The sequence below is a fragment of the Vicia villosa genome, unplaced genomic scaffold, assembly GCF_029867415.1.
Source record: "Vicia villosa cultivar HV-30 ecotype Madison, WI unplaced genomic scaffold, Vvil1.0 ctg.003053F_1_1, whole genome shotgun sequence".
NCBI classification, from domain to species: domain Eukaryota; kingdom Viridiplantae; phylum Streptophyta; class Magnoliopsida; order Fabales; family Fabaceae; genus Vicia; species Vicia villosa.
In genome coordinates this window covers 41,586-59,191 of record NW_026706100.1, presented here as the reverse complement: position 1 = coordinate 59,191, position 17,606 = coordinate 41,586, and the positions used below count along the sequence as shown (strand labels likewise).

At 37.0% G+C, this 17,606-nt stretch overlaps 3 protein-coding genes across 3 annotated transcripts; 1 reads left to right on the top strand and 2 right to left on the bottom strand.

Moving 5' to 3' along the window:
- Window positions 1-306: 306 nt before the first annotated feature.
- On the bottom strand, window positions 307-2,150 carry LOC131640310 (uncharacterized). Its single transcript, XM_058910723.1, has 2 exons — window positions 621-2,150; window positions 307-480 (listed from the first exon to the last, which is right to left on the bottom strand). The coding sequence occupies exons 1-2, from the start codon at window positions 2,148-2,150 to the stop codon at window positions 307-309; spliced, it is 1,704 nt and encodes a 567-aa protein (XP_058766706.1).
- A 1,282-nt stretch (window positions 2,151-3,432) lies between these two features.
- On the top strand, window positions 3,433-6,154 carry LOC131640309 (cellulose synthase A catalytic subunit 1 [UDP-forming]-like). The gene is made up of 7 exons (XM_058910722.1): window positions 3,433-3,592; window positions 4,334-4,529; window positions 4,613-4,794; window positions 4,925-5,042; window positions 5,224-5,404; window positions 5,485-5,641; window positions 5,724-6,154. The coding sequence occupies exons 1-7, from the start codon at window positions 3,521-3,523 to the stop codon at window positions 5,784-5,786; spliced, it is 969 nt and encodes a 322-aa protein (XP_058766705.1). The 5' UTR covers window positions 3,433-3,520; the 3' UTR covers window positions 5,787-6,154.
- Window positions 6,155-11,928: 5,774 nt separating this feature from the next.
- LOC131640314 (uncharacterized) lies at window positions 11,929-17,183 on the bottom strand. Its single transcript, XM_058910727.1, has 7 exons — window positions 16,000-17,183; window positions 15,693-15,882; window positions 15,362-15,465; window positions 15,128-15,230; window positions 14,734-15,029; window positions 14,328-14,633; window positions 11,929-12,684 (listed from the first exon to the last, which is right to left on the bottom strand). Exons 1-7 carry the CDS (start codon window positions 17,008-17,010, stop codon window positions 12,334-12,336), a joined length of 2,361 nt encoding a protein of 786 aa, XP_058766710.1. The 5' UTR covers window positions 17,011-17,183; the 3' UTR covers window positions 11,929-12,333.
- Window positions 17,184-17,606: the final 423 nt, after the last annotated feature.

The following is a 17,606-nucleotide window of genomic DNA, read 5'->3' as shown; positions in this document are numbered from 1 at the left end:
CTGTCCAACTAGCACTTTTCTATATTTCTCTATCTAGTCTCCTTAATGGTTTGGTCATTACATAACCCTTATAAGCATTCACTTTTTCCCTAAGTGTTGCAAACCTACCCATCAAGTAGTTTCTGATCCACTCAAACATTGTTATAATGGGTTTGTCTCTTTGCAAAAGTATGGTAGCATTAAATGATTCACTAAGATTATTCATTAAAACATCACATTTTGAGTAGAAAGGAAATGCATGCTTACACCACTTGTGTTTGGGGATTGCCTGCAGCCACTCATAAGCATCCACACTTGCTTCCTTAATCATGGCATCTTTGCCTCATGTGCCTCATAATAAGTTGCCTTAGCAGCAGCCATCATAAGATCCCTAAACAATGTCCCTCCACCAAACTTCTTTTTGAAGTTAGCATAAAGATGCCTTAAACAGAATCTATGCTCAAAGGAAGGATACTCCTCATCAAACACATTGACCAGACCCTAAAACAAATACAAATACTTTTACTAGTCAGACCCTAATACAAATACTTTTACTAGTCAGACCCTAATACTAATACAAATACTTTTAAGTAAACAATAACAAAAGACTATAAAACAATTAAACAACATAAATAGTGTACCTTTTGCTGGTCAGAAATAAAACACCATCTTCCATCACCAATATCTTCCAACAACAACTTCATGAACCAGCTCCAAGTGTATTTTGATTCATTTTCTACAACTCCAAATGCAATTGGCAAGTACTGATCATTTGGATCTCTTCCTACAGTAATGAGCAGAATTCCACCATACTTGTGCTTCAAGTGACATCCATCCAATCCAATGAAAGGTCTGCGTGCTTTTTTTAATGCCATCTTAGTCCCATCAAAACACATATAACACTTCTCAAATCTTGGATTTAACCCTTCACCAGAACATGTTGTGTTGAGTTTGAATGTATTCCCTAGGGATGCCCTTCTTAACTCAGTACCATAAGACCAAAGGAGGTTGAATTGCTTACTAGAGTCACCTTCCACAATCTGTCTAGCAATCTGCCTTGCCTTGAATGCCCTACAACCTGGGATTTCTGTTGCATATCTAAGCCTAACATCTGCTACCACATCATTCAACTTCATCTTTGTGTTGTTCTTCAACCCATCCACAATTACCTTAGCCACCCAATCAGCTTTAGCACATCTATTAAAGAATTGTCTTCCACACTTGTGCTTAGAATACAAGGTTTTAATCCTAAAAATAGTGGATGTTAGGACTCTACTACATAGCACAGTGTAATCACACTTCTCCTTATCCTTACATACAACCCTACATCTATTGGCATCATTCTTTTCAAACTTAACTTCCCTCCCACTAAGAACATTGTGCTCTAGTATAGCATCTTTAAACTGCCTAAGTGAACGAAACTCCATTCCAACTTTAAAAACAAAATCTTTAGTGAAAGATTCTTCTGCATTGAACCTTATAACACATGGTCTATCATCACCACTTTCATCATCAGCTCCACTGTCCAATTCATCTGTCATGTATTCCTCCTCAATTACATGTGCCTTGCCCATCTCATCTGTAATATATTTGTTATTGTCTGTTTCATTAGGGACAACATTGTTTGTAACAGGTGGACTCCTAATTTCACTAGTTTTACCTACACCAACTACTTCCTCAAAGCCATCTTCAAACCCATTCATCCTTTCTTCCTCACTGTCATCAAAGTGTACATCCTTGATACTCTCATCACTTGAATCTCCACTGTAATCAGCTAATGGTTCCTTCTCTGATGCACAAGACTTACCCTTCCCTTTTTGCCTAACAGAGTCCATAAAAGTCAGCTCTCCTTCATCTGGTTTTGGCTCACAGTATATCTCAACTTCAGTTTCATGACCAATAGCATAAGCAGCCAACTCAGCAGAATCACCATCATCTCTAAATGGTTTTAAATCAGCTTCAAAAGATCCTTCTTCATGTTTCCACCACATCTTAACCATCTTAAAATCAAACTCAGGGTCAATACTCTTCACTAAATCACAAGCCTCAAAGAAAGACCAATAGTCAACATCTTGACCACTAAAAGCATACATTTCCCCACCATCATATTTCAGTTCAGGGTCTTTTACAAACTTTCCCCTTGTGTAGAAAATAACTTTAAACTTAGACATTTCCTGTTAGGGCAAAACAATACTTAATTCAATTTCTAATTAGGGCAACAAAAAACGACAACAAAAGTACATATGCTGTACTCAACAGATACGACATAATCATCAAAATCTTTGTCCTATAGTAGTTAATGTTTATTTAACAATCACTATCATTAGAAAATAGCAAGAAGTCGAAGAAAGATGAACCATTCACATACCTGGTCCACGCAACCTCGAACGAACGATGGAGCTCCACTAGGCTTCGTTTTGGGACCACAAGGTGCTTCGTTTTAGGACCACAAATATGCTTCTTGTCTGGGATGTTGGGACCACGATGTTGGAGGAAGATAATTTATCTAGGGTTTGCAGTTGAAAAGTGGAGAGCTTGAGTGAAAACGAAATGGTTAATATGTGGGTGAGTTTTTGTTTAAGTGAGTTTACCCTTATCATTTCCACGCTGGCGAATAAGAAAGAAATCAAATCCACGTTTGCATGACACGTCACCCTCCGTTAGTGGAATCTAACGGGAGGAACTCATAATGGGGATGGAAAAACTTACAGGAACCAAAGTTCGAAAAAAAAATTTGTAGGGACTAAAACTGAAAAGTGTCATATTTACAGGGACTAAAAACTTATTTAACCCAAAATAAAACTACAAATTCATTCATTCAAATCAATAGCAAAAAAGACACTTAGGTCATTGCTTTAAACCCAATTCATTTAACAAACTAAAGCTATCTACTTACTAAAAATAATGAATTCATAACCAAATGTTGTACCTAACTTTTAAACTTAGCTGCCAAAATAGGAAAGTTTGTTGTACTCTTACAAGTCTTGAGCCATTCAACTAGTAATCATATCTAAGCCTTCTAACATAATGAGACATGAGATTAAATAATATAAAAAAAAATCACTTTTCAACAAATTAATTTATCTAATCTTATTTGAATTTTAAATTAGTTTATCTAATCTTATTTGAATTTTAAATTAAGTATATCAACTTTTGAGATAGTATATTTTATTTTAGATGGAGTGTAGTTGGTAGTACATCTATCCCTATGCATTTAAGACCCATCTAGAAAAAGCGAAACGTTTCATCCAGCTTTCCACACACCACACATGGTCCCCATTTCTATTTCTTATCATCCGTCCGATTTCAAAACTAATCTAACGGTCCTAACTCATCCACGATCTCAGACATTAACCTTTGATTCAGCAGATTCCACATGGTTCACATTGTTCCACGATCACCTCTTTTAAACCGTCAGATGCTAAAAGATCCAACGGTCACAATCCTTCATAGAACCTCAACTTGGTAGCGGGAACAACAACTTGAAGAGAGAAAAAATGATGAGAAGAGTTTGATTGAGCTGGCTGAGATTTGGAACAAGATGGAAGGTTTAGCAACTGGGTCGAATGAAAGGAGTGAACTTGTTCGAGTTAGACATGGTTCTGATTCTGGGGTTGGTGTTTCTCATACAAAAAAACTTATTTTTAATATTTTAGTTCATAATCATAGTATGATGTTCAATGATGACTTGTTTTTCTTTTCTGGGTCATTAAATTTTGTCAAAAAGATTGAATTTTTATGCATGCAATGGAAATGGGTGATGGAATTTTTCAAGTTTTAGTCCTTTTGTAGATTATTCAGTATTCAAGAGTAGTTTTTTTTTTTAAAGGGTCTATGATTTAGTTGGTTGTTCATCTGTTTGATTGTTGATGCATATTCTGATGTTTTCCTATTCATTTTTGAACTTCTTTAAGTTGGGAATTTTGTACTTTCTTTAGTTTAAATTTGTGATTTGCAATTAGTATGTGGATTTGAATCTGTAAGTAGTAGATGAGTTTACAGTTAAATCGGTTTTGAGAGACAAAACATCATCTGATCCGAAGATTATAATATCATGTTGTTTGGTGAAGCCTATGTGTTAGGCCATTGACTTAGAACTTTGATTTAGTTTGAAGTTCGAAAGACGATTAATGACTGTAGTTTATTCTCAGATCCTGTTACATTTAAGTGCTAATTTTGGAATACATCTTGGTTATGGTTATGTCCATATCTAACTTGTTTGCCATTGTAATTTATGTGGTTGTGTTGCAACATGCCATTTTTGTTTTGGTTGTGAGAAATCGATGTGAATAAGCTTAAATTGTGTTTGTATAGTTGTGATACTAACGTGTAGTATAATTCGTGTATTCTGCAGTCTAAACCTGTAACGAATTTGAATGGTCAGTTTTGTCAAATATGTGGCGATACTGTTGGATTAGCAGCCACGGGCGGTGTTTTCGTTGCTTGCCATGAATGTGCCTTCCCACTTTGTCATCCTTGTTATGAATACGAAATTAAAAATGTGAGCCAATTATGTCCACATTGCAAGACTAGATACAAAACTCACAAAGGTTAGCTTGTGCTCACATGGTTTTTTAGTTTTCGTCTGTTCCTCATCGGAATTTGCCATGAACAAGATGAATGTGGATTTCAGACGGTCCTAGATTGAAAGGAGATGACGATGAAGAGGATGTCGATGGTCTACGGAATGAGGTCAAGTATGGTCCAGGAAATAATTCTAAGACGGGATGGCAATGGGATGAAGATGCTGACCTCTCTTCGTCTTCTGGACATGATTCTCAATTACAAAATCCCCATCTCACTAATGGACAACTGGTAATTTTTTATTATTTGTTCATAATTCACATTAATTAGTATTATATGTGAAATATGGAATGTATTTCATGTAATAATTTTTGGTGCTTCATTTTGCAATAATATTGTAATTTTCTTATTTTATTGTCAGATGTCTGGTGAGATTGCATGTGCCACATCTGATACTCAATCTGCTCAAACTACATCAGGTCCTTTAGGTCAATCCGGAAACGTTCATTCACGTCCCTATGCTGATCCAAAGCAGCCAGGTACAGAGTTAGCTTTGAAATGATTGTATTGTATCATATCATATTATTAGGTTTGTCGACGTGTCAGATGTCTGTGTCTGAGTCGATGTTTAATCGGTACTCACATAAATAAAATGGAAATCTTGATTGGCCTAGAAAATTTACTTGGGTTTGAACTGTTAACAACTTTGGCATAATTCAGGTCTCGAGAGTGACGAGGAGATCAGACGAGTGCCAGATATGGGAGGTGAATCTGCCGGAACTTCAGCCCCTCGTAAAGGCACTGGTTCAACTGCTGGTCCTGAACGCGCTCAAGGGACTGGAGAGGGTCAGAAGAAGAGAGGGAGAAGCCCAGCTGACAAAGAAAGCAAACGGCTGAAGAGGTATGTATGTAAACTTTGATTACATAAACCTTTAACTCGAACCTTTTTCCTTTGATTGATTATTGCATTTTTTGTAATAGGCTGCTGAGGAACAGAGTTTCAGCTCAGCAAGCAAGGGAGAGGAAAAAGGCGTACTTGAGTGACTTGGAAACAAGAGTCAATGACTTGGAGAAGAAGAATTCAGAGCTTAAAGAAAAACTTTCAACTTTGCAGAATGAGAATCAAATGCTGAGACAAGTATGTTAAATTTGCACATTCAATTACATCTCCAATGCATGGCGTCGTCTCGTCCTCATTGTACCTCTTGATGTTTTTGCAGATATTGAAGAACACCACAGCAAGCAGGAGAGGAGGCAATAGTGGTACCAACAATGCTGAATGAAATCAATGACAGCCAAATTTTAGAGAGTAGATTAAAAAAAAAGAAAGTGAATAAAAGAAAATGATATGTTAAACATTAGTTTTGATGATTCTTTCTAGGTGTGCATTTGGAATATCATGAAGGATGAAGGCAAGACATGCTTTATCCGAAAATAGTGTGTTTTGATATGTGAGGCACTGGGCGGGCGCCAACAAAAGATATGATATTGACTATGGCACGTAGACACTGGTAATAATAATGTTAGAAAAGATGTTATTTGAATATGATGAGGCCGTGCTACATAGCTTTTGATGTACACTTTCTCCATTAAAATTTAGGAATTGGTTTTTGGAATAATTTCATTATGAAAGTAAAGCATTTGGTGAGAAGATTTTGAGTAGTTGATGAAAACCATTTGTGTTGTTCTATGGGTTTTTATCGAGTGGTCTTAAGTCGGCTGTATAGAATTGATTATTTACATATAAATTGCTGATAAAGAAATGAAAGTGTTGCTTTCTTGTAAAAGAATTCCAAACATTATTTAAACATTTCGAGCTAACACCTAACCACATTATTTAAAGAATATCAGCTAATTTGACATTTAAAGAAAGGAAGTAAAATGACATTTATGAATTATGACACGATTGCTATCTCTCATGGCAGCACATTTTTGAATTCCTTCATAATGCATAACAGTTGCAGGTTGTGAACTATATTGGTCGAATAACGTTGATATTCTCTTTTACTTGTAGCTCTCCCACTCTTTTGGATGTGAAAGGGAGTACATATAAATGATACTTCAATTTTTAAGTTAGACGTTATGCTAGCAGGTAGCAAATGAGTTAATTGATTGTCATACATGTGGGGTGAAACCTCCATTTAGAGAGTCCATTTATAGAGTGGATAGACTTTGATACATTTAAGGTGGAAGCTATCCTTGTTTATACAATGTGAGTCGGTTTACGGAGTCAATTCTGATATAGTGATAATACCTATCAAATGTAATTACAATTTGTTTCGCTGTGGAACTAAAATTGGTGTTGATTGATGACGTATGACTCTGAAATTGGCGATGCTGATTTCTGGTATGATGGTGCGGGGTAGACTTGCAAGGCTAACACTCTAATGCTCAAGTCAGTTGATAGTCCAAGATAAATATAGTGAAAACTGGAGATCAAGAAAGTGTACCTTGAATCTCATGTGTGTTGACTTTATACGTTGAATAATTTTGATGGGCTTTGTGTATGATTGGACCTTTGTATTAGGTCTTTGACTGACCCAAAATAGTTGCCTTCCAGACTAGTTAGGCGTGAACTAGCCAAGTTTTCAAAGTCGTGGCCGGCCTCTAGTGATGATGTACGACCATGGAGAGAGGCAGAAAAGTCTTGAATCAATTACAAAAGTAGTGGGGGACAAGGACATTAAATGTTTTTTCATCACTGAAATATTTCGTGAGATTTTTTAGATGCGTGACTTTAGATTATCATTTTTGAGTATGGCGCTTCTCCCTAGGACATTCGAGTGCACTTGAGTTTGTTTACATTTCCTAGGTGAAATCTAGTTGTTGGTCCGTAACTTCTTGTTTCTATTGATCTAGTTCGTTGATTGTCGAACTTCAACTTTGCTTGTTTTGCTGACTCTAGAGATGGAGGTTACCATTTTGAGTAGGGATGGCACCAAAATTTTTGTTAAGACTTACCAAAAAGCCTATGGTCAAATCCGAGTGATGTCGACATCAAGGATCACTTGGCACGTGGAACTCGGTGGGATGGTGTAAGCTGGCTCAATCAGCTGGCTCAATCCCTTCGGGATCTTCAAGGCCGATGAGATATCATTGAAAGGAGTCGTGTTAGTGGAGTCGGCAAATGCGAACAAATGCACTTGGGTCGCCCTTTTGACTGGTCAGTTCTTCCTATGGAATCAGAGAAGAGGATATGCAACACTTTTGAGGGGTGGACCATTCCCTTTTATGTGTGTCTGTTCACCCAATAAACTTTCGAATTCCCCTGTCCGAGTTTGAGATGGGTATGTAGAAGTTTTTGAAGATTTCCCCTTCACAACTGAATCATGGTGTCTGAGCTTTTATGAAGGTGTTCCAATTTTGGGACGAGTATAGGTCTTGGGAACCTTCCTATCGACTATTTTTCCATCTCTTTGTTGTAATCTACATGTATAGTATCCGGGATCAGAGAACTATCATGTTCCTTTGTTCAACCCCTTTCTAAAAAATAGGGTGACTTCCGGGGGCACTTCATGATGGTGAGGTTCCGTACTCTGGAAGCTCACTCTGCACTCTACTCTAGCCCTATCAAATTTTCCCGCCCTTGTATGGATAGGTGTCAGAAATACTGGGCCTGGGTTCACTTCCACCGTGAACCTCATTTGTATGGTGTGAAATTGGTCTCTCTTACTTTCGAAGAAGTTATGATGAAGAGAGATTTAGAGACTCTTTACTAGGTCTCGACTATGAGAAGTGGTTTTTCCCTGGTGTGGTGAAGAATTCTCTGCAAAGCAAGTGGTCCATTGATACTCTCCCTATTGTGAATGTGGTCGGTCGTCTAAAGAGAAAAGATATTTTTAGTGAGGGTGGAGTCATACAATTTTATTTATTATTTTTTTTAATTTGGGTGTTTATATTTGCAGATAAAAGGGATTCTTTGCAAAAGGTTTATATTATAGCAGCAGAGCGAGCGACTCGTGGTGTTAAAATGGCTCTTCCAACCCGAACTGTGACTCTTCTTACCACTAATCTTTTCATGTCTACCACTACTGAGGCTTCTCCAATCGCTTCGGAACCAGGCCAACCTTCATCTTCAAGTACTGTTGTAAATATTGAGGATCAAACTCGGTCCCCTCCAGCTAATACAAAAGGGAAAGAGACCAAGATCAAAGTCCTCTCATGGATTAAGATTTGCCCAAACGGGCTCAACTATCCAGGGGTGGTAGTTTTGGGTCGACCACTTCTCTTATCAAGCTTCCAACCATCCTACTTGCCGAGATTCTGAGAGGATAGCACGAATGGGAAAAACCCCCGCTTGCAGAAACAATGTGGTTCGAGCATGGCAAGGGCATAAACCTATGCTAGTTCGGAGCCCAGTAACAACCCCTACTTGTCGCTTGTTGATGGCATTTGACGTGTTCGCAGAACTCTATGGTTTCCACCGGTGCGAATTAGAATGACAATTGAGTTTGGTCGTTACTAGCTCAAATTGGGAAAAGTTAATGTTATCTCCAACGTCATTAGGAATTGTTCTCAGCCAAAGGTGTGGTTCTTTTCCCTGCCCCCCAGGTTTGTCTAGGTTCAGGTGGATGTCTTCAGGGCTCCACCGCCTACGATATTGGAGTGGCTAGTTCTTAAGAGTGTGGTGTGCCAATTGCACTTTGAGCGTGTTATCCAAGTGAGGGGTCTGCGTCAGTAACGCGGTCTTCGCTATCTTGCTGAGAGTTACAATAACATTTGCACTCGCAATATTTCTCAAGGATAACTATGTTATTTTTCCCCCAAATTTATTTTGTTGGAAATTTCTAACTACTTGATCTCCATCCTGATTTCTATTAACTAACACTACCTCTGGGCCATCTCGACCTTAATCATCCTCGACTACCCTAGGTATGGGTTGTTCGACTTGTTAGGGCATAACCTGTCGCCCTCGACCATTAGGAATACATTCATTGTTTGACATCTTAGATTTTGAACTGGCCTAACATTTTAATTTGAGGGATTGGTCGAATAGGCGCTTGAGGAGCACTAAAGAAATGAGCAATTCGACCCATCTGTTGAGCCAATTGTTGGTAATTGTGATTATTTTTTGAATAAAAGGGTTGAACATAGGGCCAATTTTTTGTGTAAGCACATTAACCATGTTATAATTACTTTCTTCCCTTTGTTGTCTCACAGATAAGAGGGAACTAGTAATTAGTGATGAAATAACTTTAGGGATATATCCTAACCCTCTCGTTGTGGTTGTGACATTCGATTGTGATTGCTTATAGCAGATCCTGACGCTAAGTATGTATTAAGATGTGATACATTGCATTATCTATATATATCGATGTATTGGTTTGTAGGCCTACCATCATTGTAGTTGGCATGCCATAAGGATATTCCTTACTATCAGGGGTAGGGTAAAGCTTGGGAGAAAAAGGCCTATTGTCTCCTATGATTGCTCGTGTGACCCTGGGGGTAGTTGGAATACCTGGTAGGGAAACCACCATTTATGGTAATATAGTCGATACTGACGTTTGGCTTATGACATGAGCAATCACTCCAATGGTTGTTAAAGTCCCTTCCTGCATTACCAACTATCGATTCAACCTGTTCTTCTATGATTGGAGCATTATTTTAGGAAAAGGGAGGATTTTTTAAAGTTGGACAAGTCATTTCAGCAAGAGTTTCACCACTCATCAAATGCATAAACACTCAACAATTTAAGACATTTCATGCATGAAGAACAAAAATAAACAGTAAAAGACACAACACTTTTCTGCAGAAGTTAAAATTTCTTGCACAAAAGGGTCTCACTATGCGTGCCAATTTATTTACTGATATTTTTAGTACATCAAATCACAAGTTTTAGTTTGCTTAAGGGATTAAACTTGAAAAAACCCTAAGAGTGTGTTTGGATAAAGCATTTTAATGAGGTAATGTAATGTTTTGAGGGAATTTAAAATGATTTGGACAAAATTTATTGTTTGGATACAAAAAATGAAGAATTGTTAAAATGATGGAAATTTATGGAGTATTTTATCTAAGTTAAATTTAATCATTTTAAAATGACACCAAAAACCAAAGAATTTGAAATTCCTCTCATACTCTATAGAATGTATTTGTTACTATTATTTCTTTAAATTTTGCAAATTGGTCCTCATATTTTCCAAAATTCACCCCAAAAATTTTCAAAAAATTGCAAATTGGTCCCTAATAATTTTTGAAATTTACAATTTGGTCCTTCAAATTTTCAAAAATTACAAATTAGTCCCTACTTTTCAATTTTTTAATTTGGTCCAAAAAATTTAAATTTTATAAAAAATGACCTCAAAAATCTAACAATGAATTAACTTAATATTTCATCCAAACAAAATAATTTAAAAATGAATGGATTTCAATTGAATCATTTGAATTACTTTGAATTTTAAATTCCTTTAAAATTTCCAATTACCTCATCCAAACACACTCTTAGGACAATTTTGTGCAGAATGGTATCACAAAAAGTGTATGTGCTTGAAATTTAGATGTTTGGATATTAAGAGTTTGGATAGAAACTATGATCGAAACAATGCAAAATTATTTTGAAAGAAGAAAATAAACGAAAAAACATAATAAATGTCATTAAGTAAATGCTTGAATTTAAAAGACTTAAGGAAGGACGCAAATTCATACATCTTCTCACAAATTGTTTCTCTCTGTGACTTGGATACTTTATTCTATAGAGAATAAATGAAAGTTGGGACATTTATTACATAAACTGAACTCAACTTATATACTATCACAATGTTAACTGTTAATGACGATTATCTCTCTAGGACTCAATACGTATTCCCTTACATGGACTTCACTCTTTTAATTGCTTCCACGTGTCTTCAACGTTTGAATTGTTGCAAACCATTACTCACGCTATGCAATGCACAAGCCGAGACGTCTACACATATATTTTTTATTGCCCCTTTCAGGAAGAATTTGGAAGAAGCCGAGACGTCTGCACACATATTTTTGATTGCCCCTTTCAGTTAGAATTTAGAAGAAAGTCGCTAGAAAGCTACCAATTTCAACCTTGCCATAATCGCCTCAAGATCTTATTCATCTCCGCAACTTAGGGTGGGACCCTAAGGCCAGAGATATGATTACTACAGATCTTATCTTAATATCAGCAGGAAAACTCAATACAACCCACAATGTAATAAAAAAATATATGTAAGTGAATTTCGATGACAAGAAATTGGATTAGAATATAAAAACCCGAAAATAAAGAAACCCAGTTCATCGCAAACCCTTCATATCAAAATCCAATAATACTACAGGATTCAAATTCTTATTGTAATGTAATAAAGGCATGTGAATTATTCAGACAACACAATTTGACAAGACTGTGACATGAAAAGTCAAGAAATACAACCCAAATACAAAATCTAACTGTAACAAGTCTGCATAGGTAGCTAATGTTACTGAGCAATGAATCACTCGGATAATAAATAACTAACAAAATTCAATTCAAATATTTTAAAAAACCCACCATGGAGCATCTCAATTACCATTTGATCTACAGTTTCCACAGCTTAAAGGTTCTAATCTGAAGGTTTTGATACAAAAATTCAAAGCCAGAGTTTAAACTAAAAAGTATGATCTTAGGAAAAAAGCAATAAATCCACATTAGATAGGTAATCATCTCCAAGCAGAAAAACTATCCAGTAAACAAACTTCACATCCCTTTAAACCAGCAGAGCCCATTCTCCCTTCTAGAAAACATTTAAAAAGGCAAGTTCATTCACTGACATGAAAGATTGCGAAACCATGGATTCTCCAACCACGGGTTTGTTTATGCAAGGGGTTTTGACAATAGCATACAATGCTTTACTTTCTTCTACGTTTACTTCTTTTTCTATCACTTTCATCAGAACTTGCTGAGTCAGACTCTGACTCGGAACTGGATCCCGAATCTGATGAACCGGAGCTTGCAGATTCATTATCTGAATCTGAATCCGGAACTTGCTTCTGTTGTTGCATGATCAGACGTGGCATATTTTTCAAATATTCACGTAGATTCTCAGTAAGACCACCAAGTCCAATGGATGTGAAGAAGTTAATGCAGAATCGTGTGTTTTTAGGATTATCTTTAGGAAATATGGATTCAAAAGAGTCCTGCATTGTAGGATCATTTAACCGCTCATTTAACAGCCGGATGCCAAGATGCTCTGACAATTCCTGTAGCATTGAAAAATGAAATCAATATCTTCCATACAGAGAGACATGATTAAATCATAAGCACAGTACATTACATCAAACAGATTATATATAAGAACAAATAGAACAAATTTCCCACAAGTAACAACCTTGCATAAGATATATACATCTATAAAGCATGCTGCAAGAAGGGTTAAAAATAAGTACAGGCACAAGGCCAGATGAAGCTATCACACCATGCTACCATTTTTCACATCAATCATGGATCACTAACAATATTTCCATGCAACGTCCGCAAAAAACACCATCTTGGTGTAGAACAACTAATATCCAAACTACTATGGCAGTGTAACAAATTGCATTGTGGCTGCTATACCATGATAGAGGAAACAAATCAAATTTTTATTTTCTAATAAAACACATACTAAATATTAAAGACATTCACACGTCGGTTTTACCGGTGAACAAGAGGATGAAGCTGAGGTGCTATTCAGAGTTGGCTTGCACTGAGTAAGACGGTGACAAAAACAATGGCCTGCTAAAAAATCATGGACTTGCTTGAATAGGCATGCAAGATACATAACAGCAGGCAAACAAAGAAGCCTAGCCAAAAAAACCACTGGGGTACAAGAAGTTGGGGAAAATGTGGGAAGTGGGTTTTCATCGAATGGCTATGCGTCACCTGAATCTAAAATACTTTGGATGCAAAATGGACAGACAATCACAATACTTCCTAGAGAGAAGGATGAGAAATTTTAAAAAAGGATGGGCAAAACTCGATTTTTGAACTTGTGCATGCAGGGAAGAAGCCGCAGTGGCAACATTTCATACTATAAACAGCCTCAATAGCAGCCTCAGTATGCGAAACAGAAAAACATGTTGCCATGGAAAACCAGTGGCAGCCATTGCTTGGCTGCAACATATCGGCCCTAGAGCATCTAGTGCGCTCATCTTAAATAACATATGGTCATCTAGTTTGCTTATTCTATAATTATACTAATTGCAAGTGAATCACATAGCATACATAGAATTTGGTCTAGGGTGTTTTTGAATGGGAGTATTGATGCAAAAGTTGGAACTTCTGCTATGTGACTAGGATATCAGAAGTTCAGAAATCAGCCTCTGTAAAATGTATGGTGAGGCTGCCTATAACACAGATCCATGTTATTGTCATCAAAAATGGAAGTGCTATGGCAGTATGACAAGACAGCTTATTGACAAGCATCCGTACACATGTTACACTTAGGATATTACAATGGATGAATGGCCACACAAGACATGATACACTTAGGAAGCAGAATGTTAAAGAGAAGGTTGAGATGTTGTGGAAAAGATAGTAGACTAAAAAATGCCTTAGCTGTTTTGGGCATGAGTGCAGAAAGCCATAGAAAACCCATTAGCCTAATAGTTAGAGGTAATTGAGTCAAAATCACTATATCACATCTTAAGATTCTCTTCCAGGTACTAGAGGTAATTGAGTCAAAATTCCTATATCACATCAGATTTTCTATGTTATAAAAAAAAATGCATTACATTTACAGATTCAAAATCCCTATATCACATCTTAAGCAATCTAGAATATATATGTTTAACACTGGGAAAAATTGAAGTGATAATGCAATGGAAGCACACAAAAAATGAATATTTGAGTTTGATTCAAGTACCTGGAATAGAATCTTAATAAATATACGCGAAGAAGAAGTCGTGTCCTCTTCAGTCAAGCGAATGTATGATAAGACGTGCCAAGGCAGAGCAAATGTCCCAAGCAAATGAGCAAAAAATTTTGCCACATTTCGCAATTTGTTTGTTTCAAGTCGATGGATCATGGAATATTGTTTCACAAAGCATGTCTCAAAATTTTCTTGATGTACTTTGTTAATCATGCAGAACCGCTGGCCCAGAAGACCGTAATATCGGAGGTAAGTTCTTTCTTGGCTGCAACATTCCAAAAGCATAGTGCACAATTCCATCTACATCAATGACACAATTTATTTAAATAACATTTTGGCAAGTAGATAGTGTTAGCAACAGAACAATAAATTTCCAGCAAAGATTCAATTCAATGCTTACCTCTTGACCTGGCTCGAGGTGAATTTTGAGAAGCTTATGACCAGCTTCCTCAAAATCTACACTAGACATGATTGTTAGATAGATAGTTCTCCGCAAATTAACAAGATTGGTTTCTGTTTCATCTGTTATCTGCATGCTTTCCTCATTCTCTTCATCAGATTCATCATCTTCATCTGATTCGGCATCAGAGCCTTCATCATCTCCCTCTGATTCCTCTTCCTCACCTAGCAGGGATTTCTTCAACTCTTCATAACGTTTTTCATTCTCCATATAATTGGGGTCAGCTCTGAATATATCTGAGAGAATAGAACAGAAAACAAACAAGACACAATGAATTAAGAACACAAGTTAATATAAGTATATATAAATACAAACTTAAGAAAAGAATATGTACCGAGGGAAGTCTCGGGATCTATTTCCTCATCCAAGGAAACTTCATGAGTTAACTGATCTTCCTGCTCCACGAGGTCTAATTCAGGCCGAACAGCTGGATAACCCTGTAAATGCAATACAATAATCATCAAACATTTCAATTTCAAACTATGCCTATAAAATGCTTTAAAAAAGAGTTGATTTTCAGTGTCAGTGTTAATGTGTTGTTTATGTCCCAAACACTAGAATAGTGTACCTGAAACTTTGCCCTTCTTATTGCAAATAAGCCTTCAATTAGAAATTGAACACGTTTGTCAATTTCTCCTTCATGAAGAATTCCACGGAAACGCTCAAAGATGCCTACAAAATTATAAATTTAACTTTATAAGATATATGGGAGACTCAAATCAATCTTAAGAATCATGCTGATCATATCTACAAAAGCTAAGCCCACTATAAGCCTATAACCAAATACAACAACAACCAAGTATTATCCCACTAAATGGTGCCGGCTACATGAATCAAACGACACCATTATATTCTATCAAATCGTGAGTCTATAACCATATAGTTAAAGGAATACCCACCATGAAGTCCTCTAGGTGAGAGATCCTGCAGTATTGAACCACATTCTGTGACAAAACCAACAGCTACTTCAACACTATCATCGGTTGGCTTCTCGAGCAAAACCGTGAGTAGCTCTAACGCAATGATTTCATGAGCCACCTGCTGATTCACCAGATGTGCTACAAACTTAACAGCAGCAAGCAATTGAGGCTACATATGACAATAAAAAACCCAATTAGAAGCCAAAAATAAAAGTAAAATTGGAACGGTAACATTGATATCAGCATGGGAAACTATATATTGGTGCTTAATTACACACACACATACCTTGTCATTCCGCTTATACGCTCTTTTTAGCTGCAGAACAATCCTTCTGAGCAAAAGATCCCCCACTTCAGGAAATTTCGTGTTGACAACAGCAACCAATGCGGAAAATACATCGGTAAACCCAGGAGATGCCATCTGAGACTTCATACAGGACCTACAGAAAAGCCCTCTTCCGCGAATCAAGTTCTCAGCAAACAATTCCGGAATTATATTCTTAATGTTGGCAGCATTGACCTTGTTTACCAATCCATTTATACTCTTCCTCAGAGCATCCCAAGTCAGCCGTTGATACTCCGGACTACTTTTATCATCAACTTCTTTCATCATCCTTGCTAACTTAAAAGGTGGAATGTAAACACCGCCACTTTTCCCCAACTTAGATGAATCACCATTGAGTTCCGGTATCACCGCACGTTCTTCCTCTTTCTTCCTACTCTCTTCTCTCTCATTGTCACCATTCTTTTCAACTCGATGACTCCTCTCCCCGTTCCTCCTTCTATCATCGTCACCGCGCCGATCCCTCTCCTTTTCATTATCATTATCTCTATCAACCCTATGCCTCCTTTCCCTATCCGAATTCCGCTTCCTATCATGCTCCTCATCTGAATCTTCCTCATAACGACTCCGACGACCTCTCCCCCTCTCCTTTTCATTATCATTATCTCTATCAACTCTATGCCTCCTTTCCCTATCCCTAATTCTCTTCCCATCATCTGAATCCTCCTTGTGCCTACGACGGCTATCCTTCTCTTTCTCCTTGTCACCCTCTCTATGTCTCTTAACCCTATCCCTATCCCTAATCCTCTTCCTGTCATCTTCGTGCTCTAAATCTAAATCTTCACCACGATCTTTCTCTCTGCGGCGATGCCGATCTTCCTCGTCACTTCCACGGCGGCCACCACGTTTTCTGCCTTCTTCTTTCTCTTCCCGATATCTGACAAACTGCCCCTCTTCCTCTGACGACTCTTCTACCTTACGTTCACTCCTTCGTTCGTCGCTTTCACCCTTCATCTCTAGGGTTTTGCTAATTAGTGGGCAAACGCGAAAACACGAGGTAGAGGAAAATGGAAATTCTGTAACGGTGGAAACAGCAGCTTACCGAGACTTCTGTGCGGCTGCCTTGCCCTGTTGAAAAGAGATTCAGTGGGTTGGATGTGAGTAGGGAAGTGCAGAAAAGAGAGCGGAGAGAGATTTAGGGATTTTATTCAAAAAGGGTGAAAATAAATTAAACATTATTTAAATAAATTAAAATTAAATAAAATTTAAAGCTATTAAATTTATAAATTTTTTATTTGATTCGATTTGATAATCAATCATATTATCCAAATTAAAATGCATCACAACACAAGCCGTCAAAATGGGTGTCGGTCCGCACGGACCGGTCTACTAAACCAGAAAAAAAATAGATTTTAGCAATTTGTTGACAAATTAATAAATTAGTAATAGTTAAGATAAAAATTTAAAAACAAATAAAAAAAGTTTTCAATCTCACAATTATCTTAAAATTTTTAGTAACCCTAATCACTAAGGAGTTGTCACGCATGCACAAGTACAATTAAAATGAGTTATGTTTCTTATTCACCTCTTCCATATGAGAAAAGTCATAA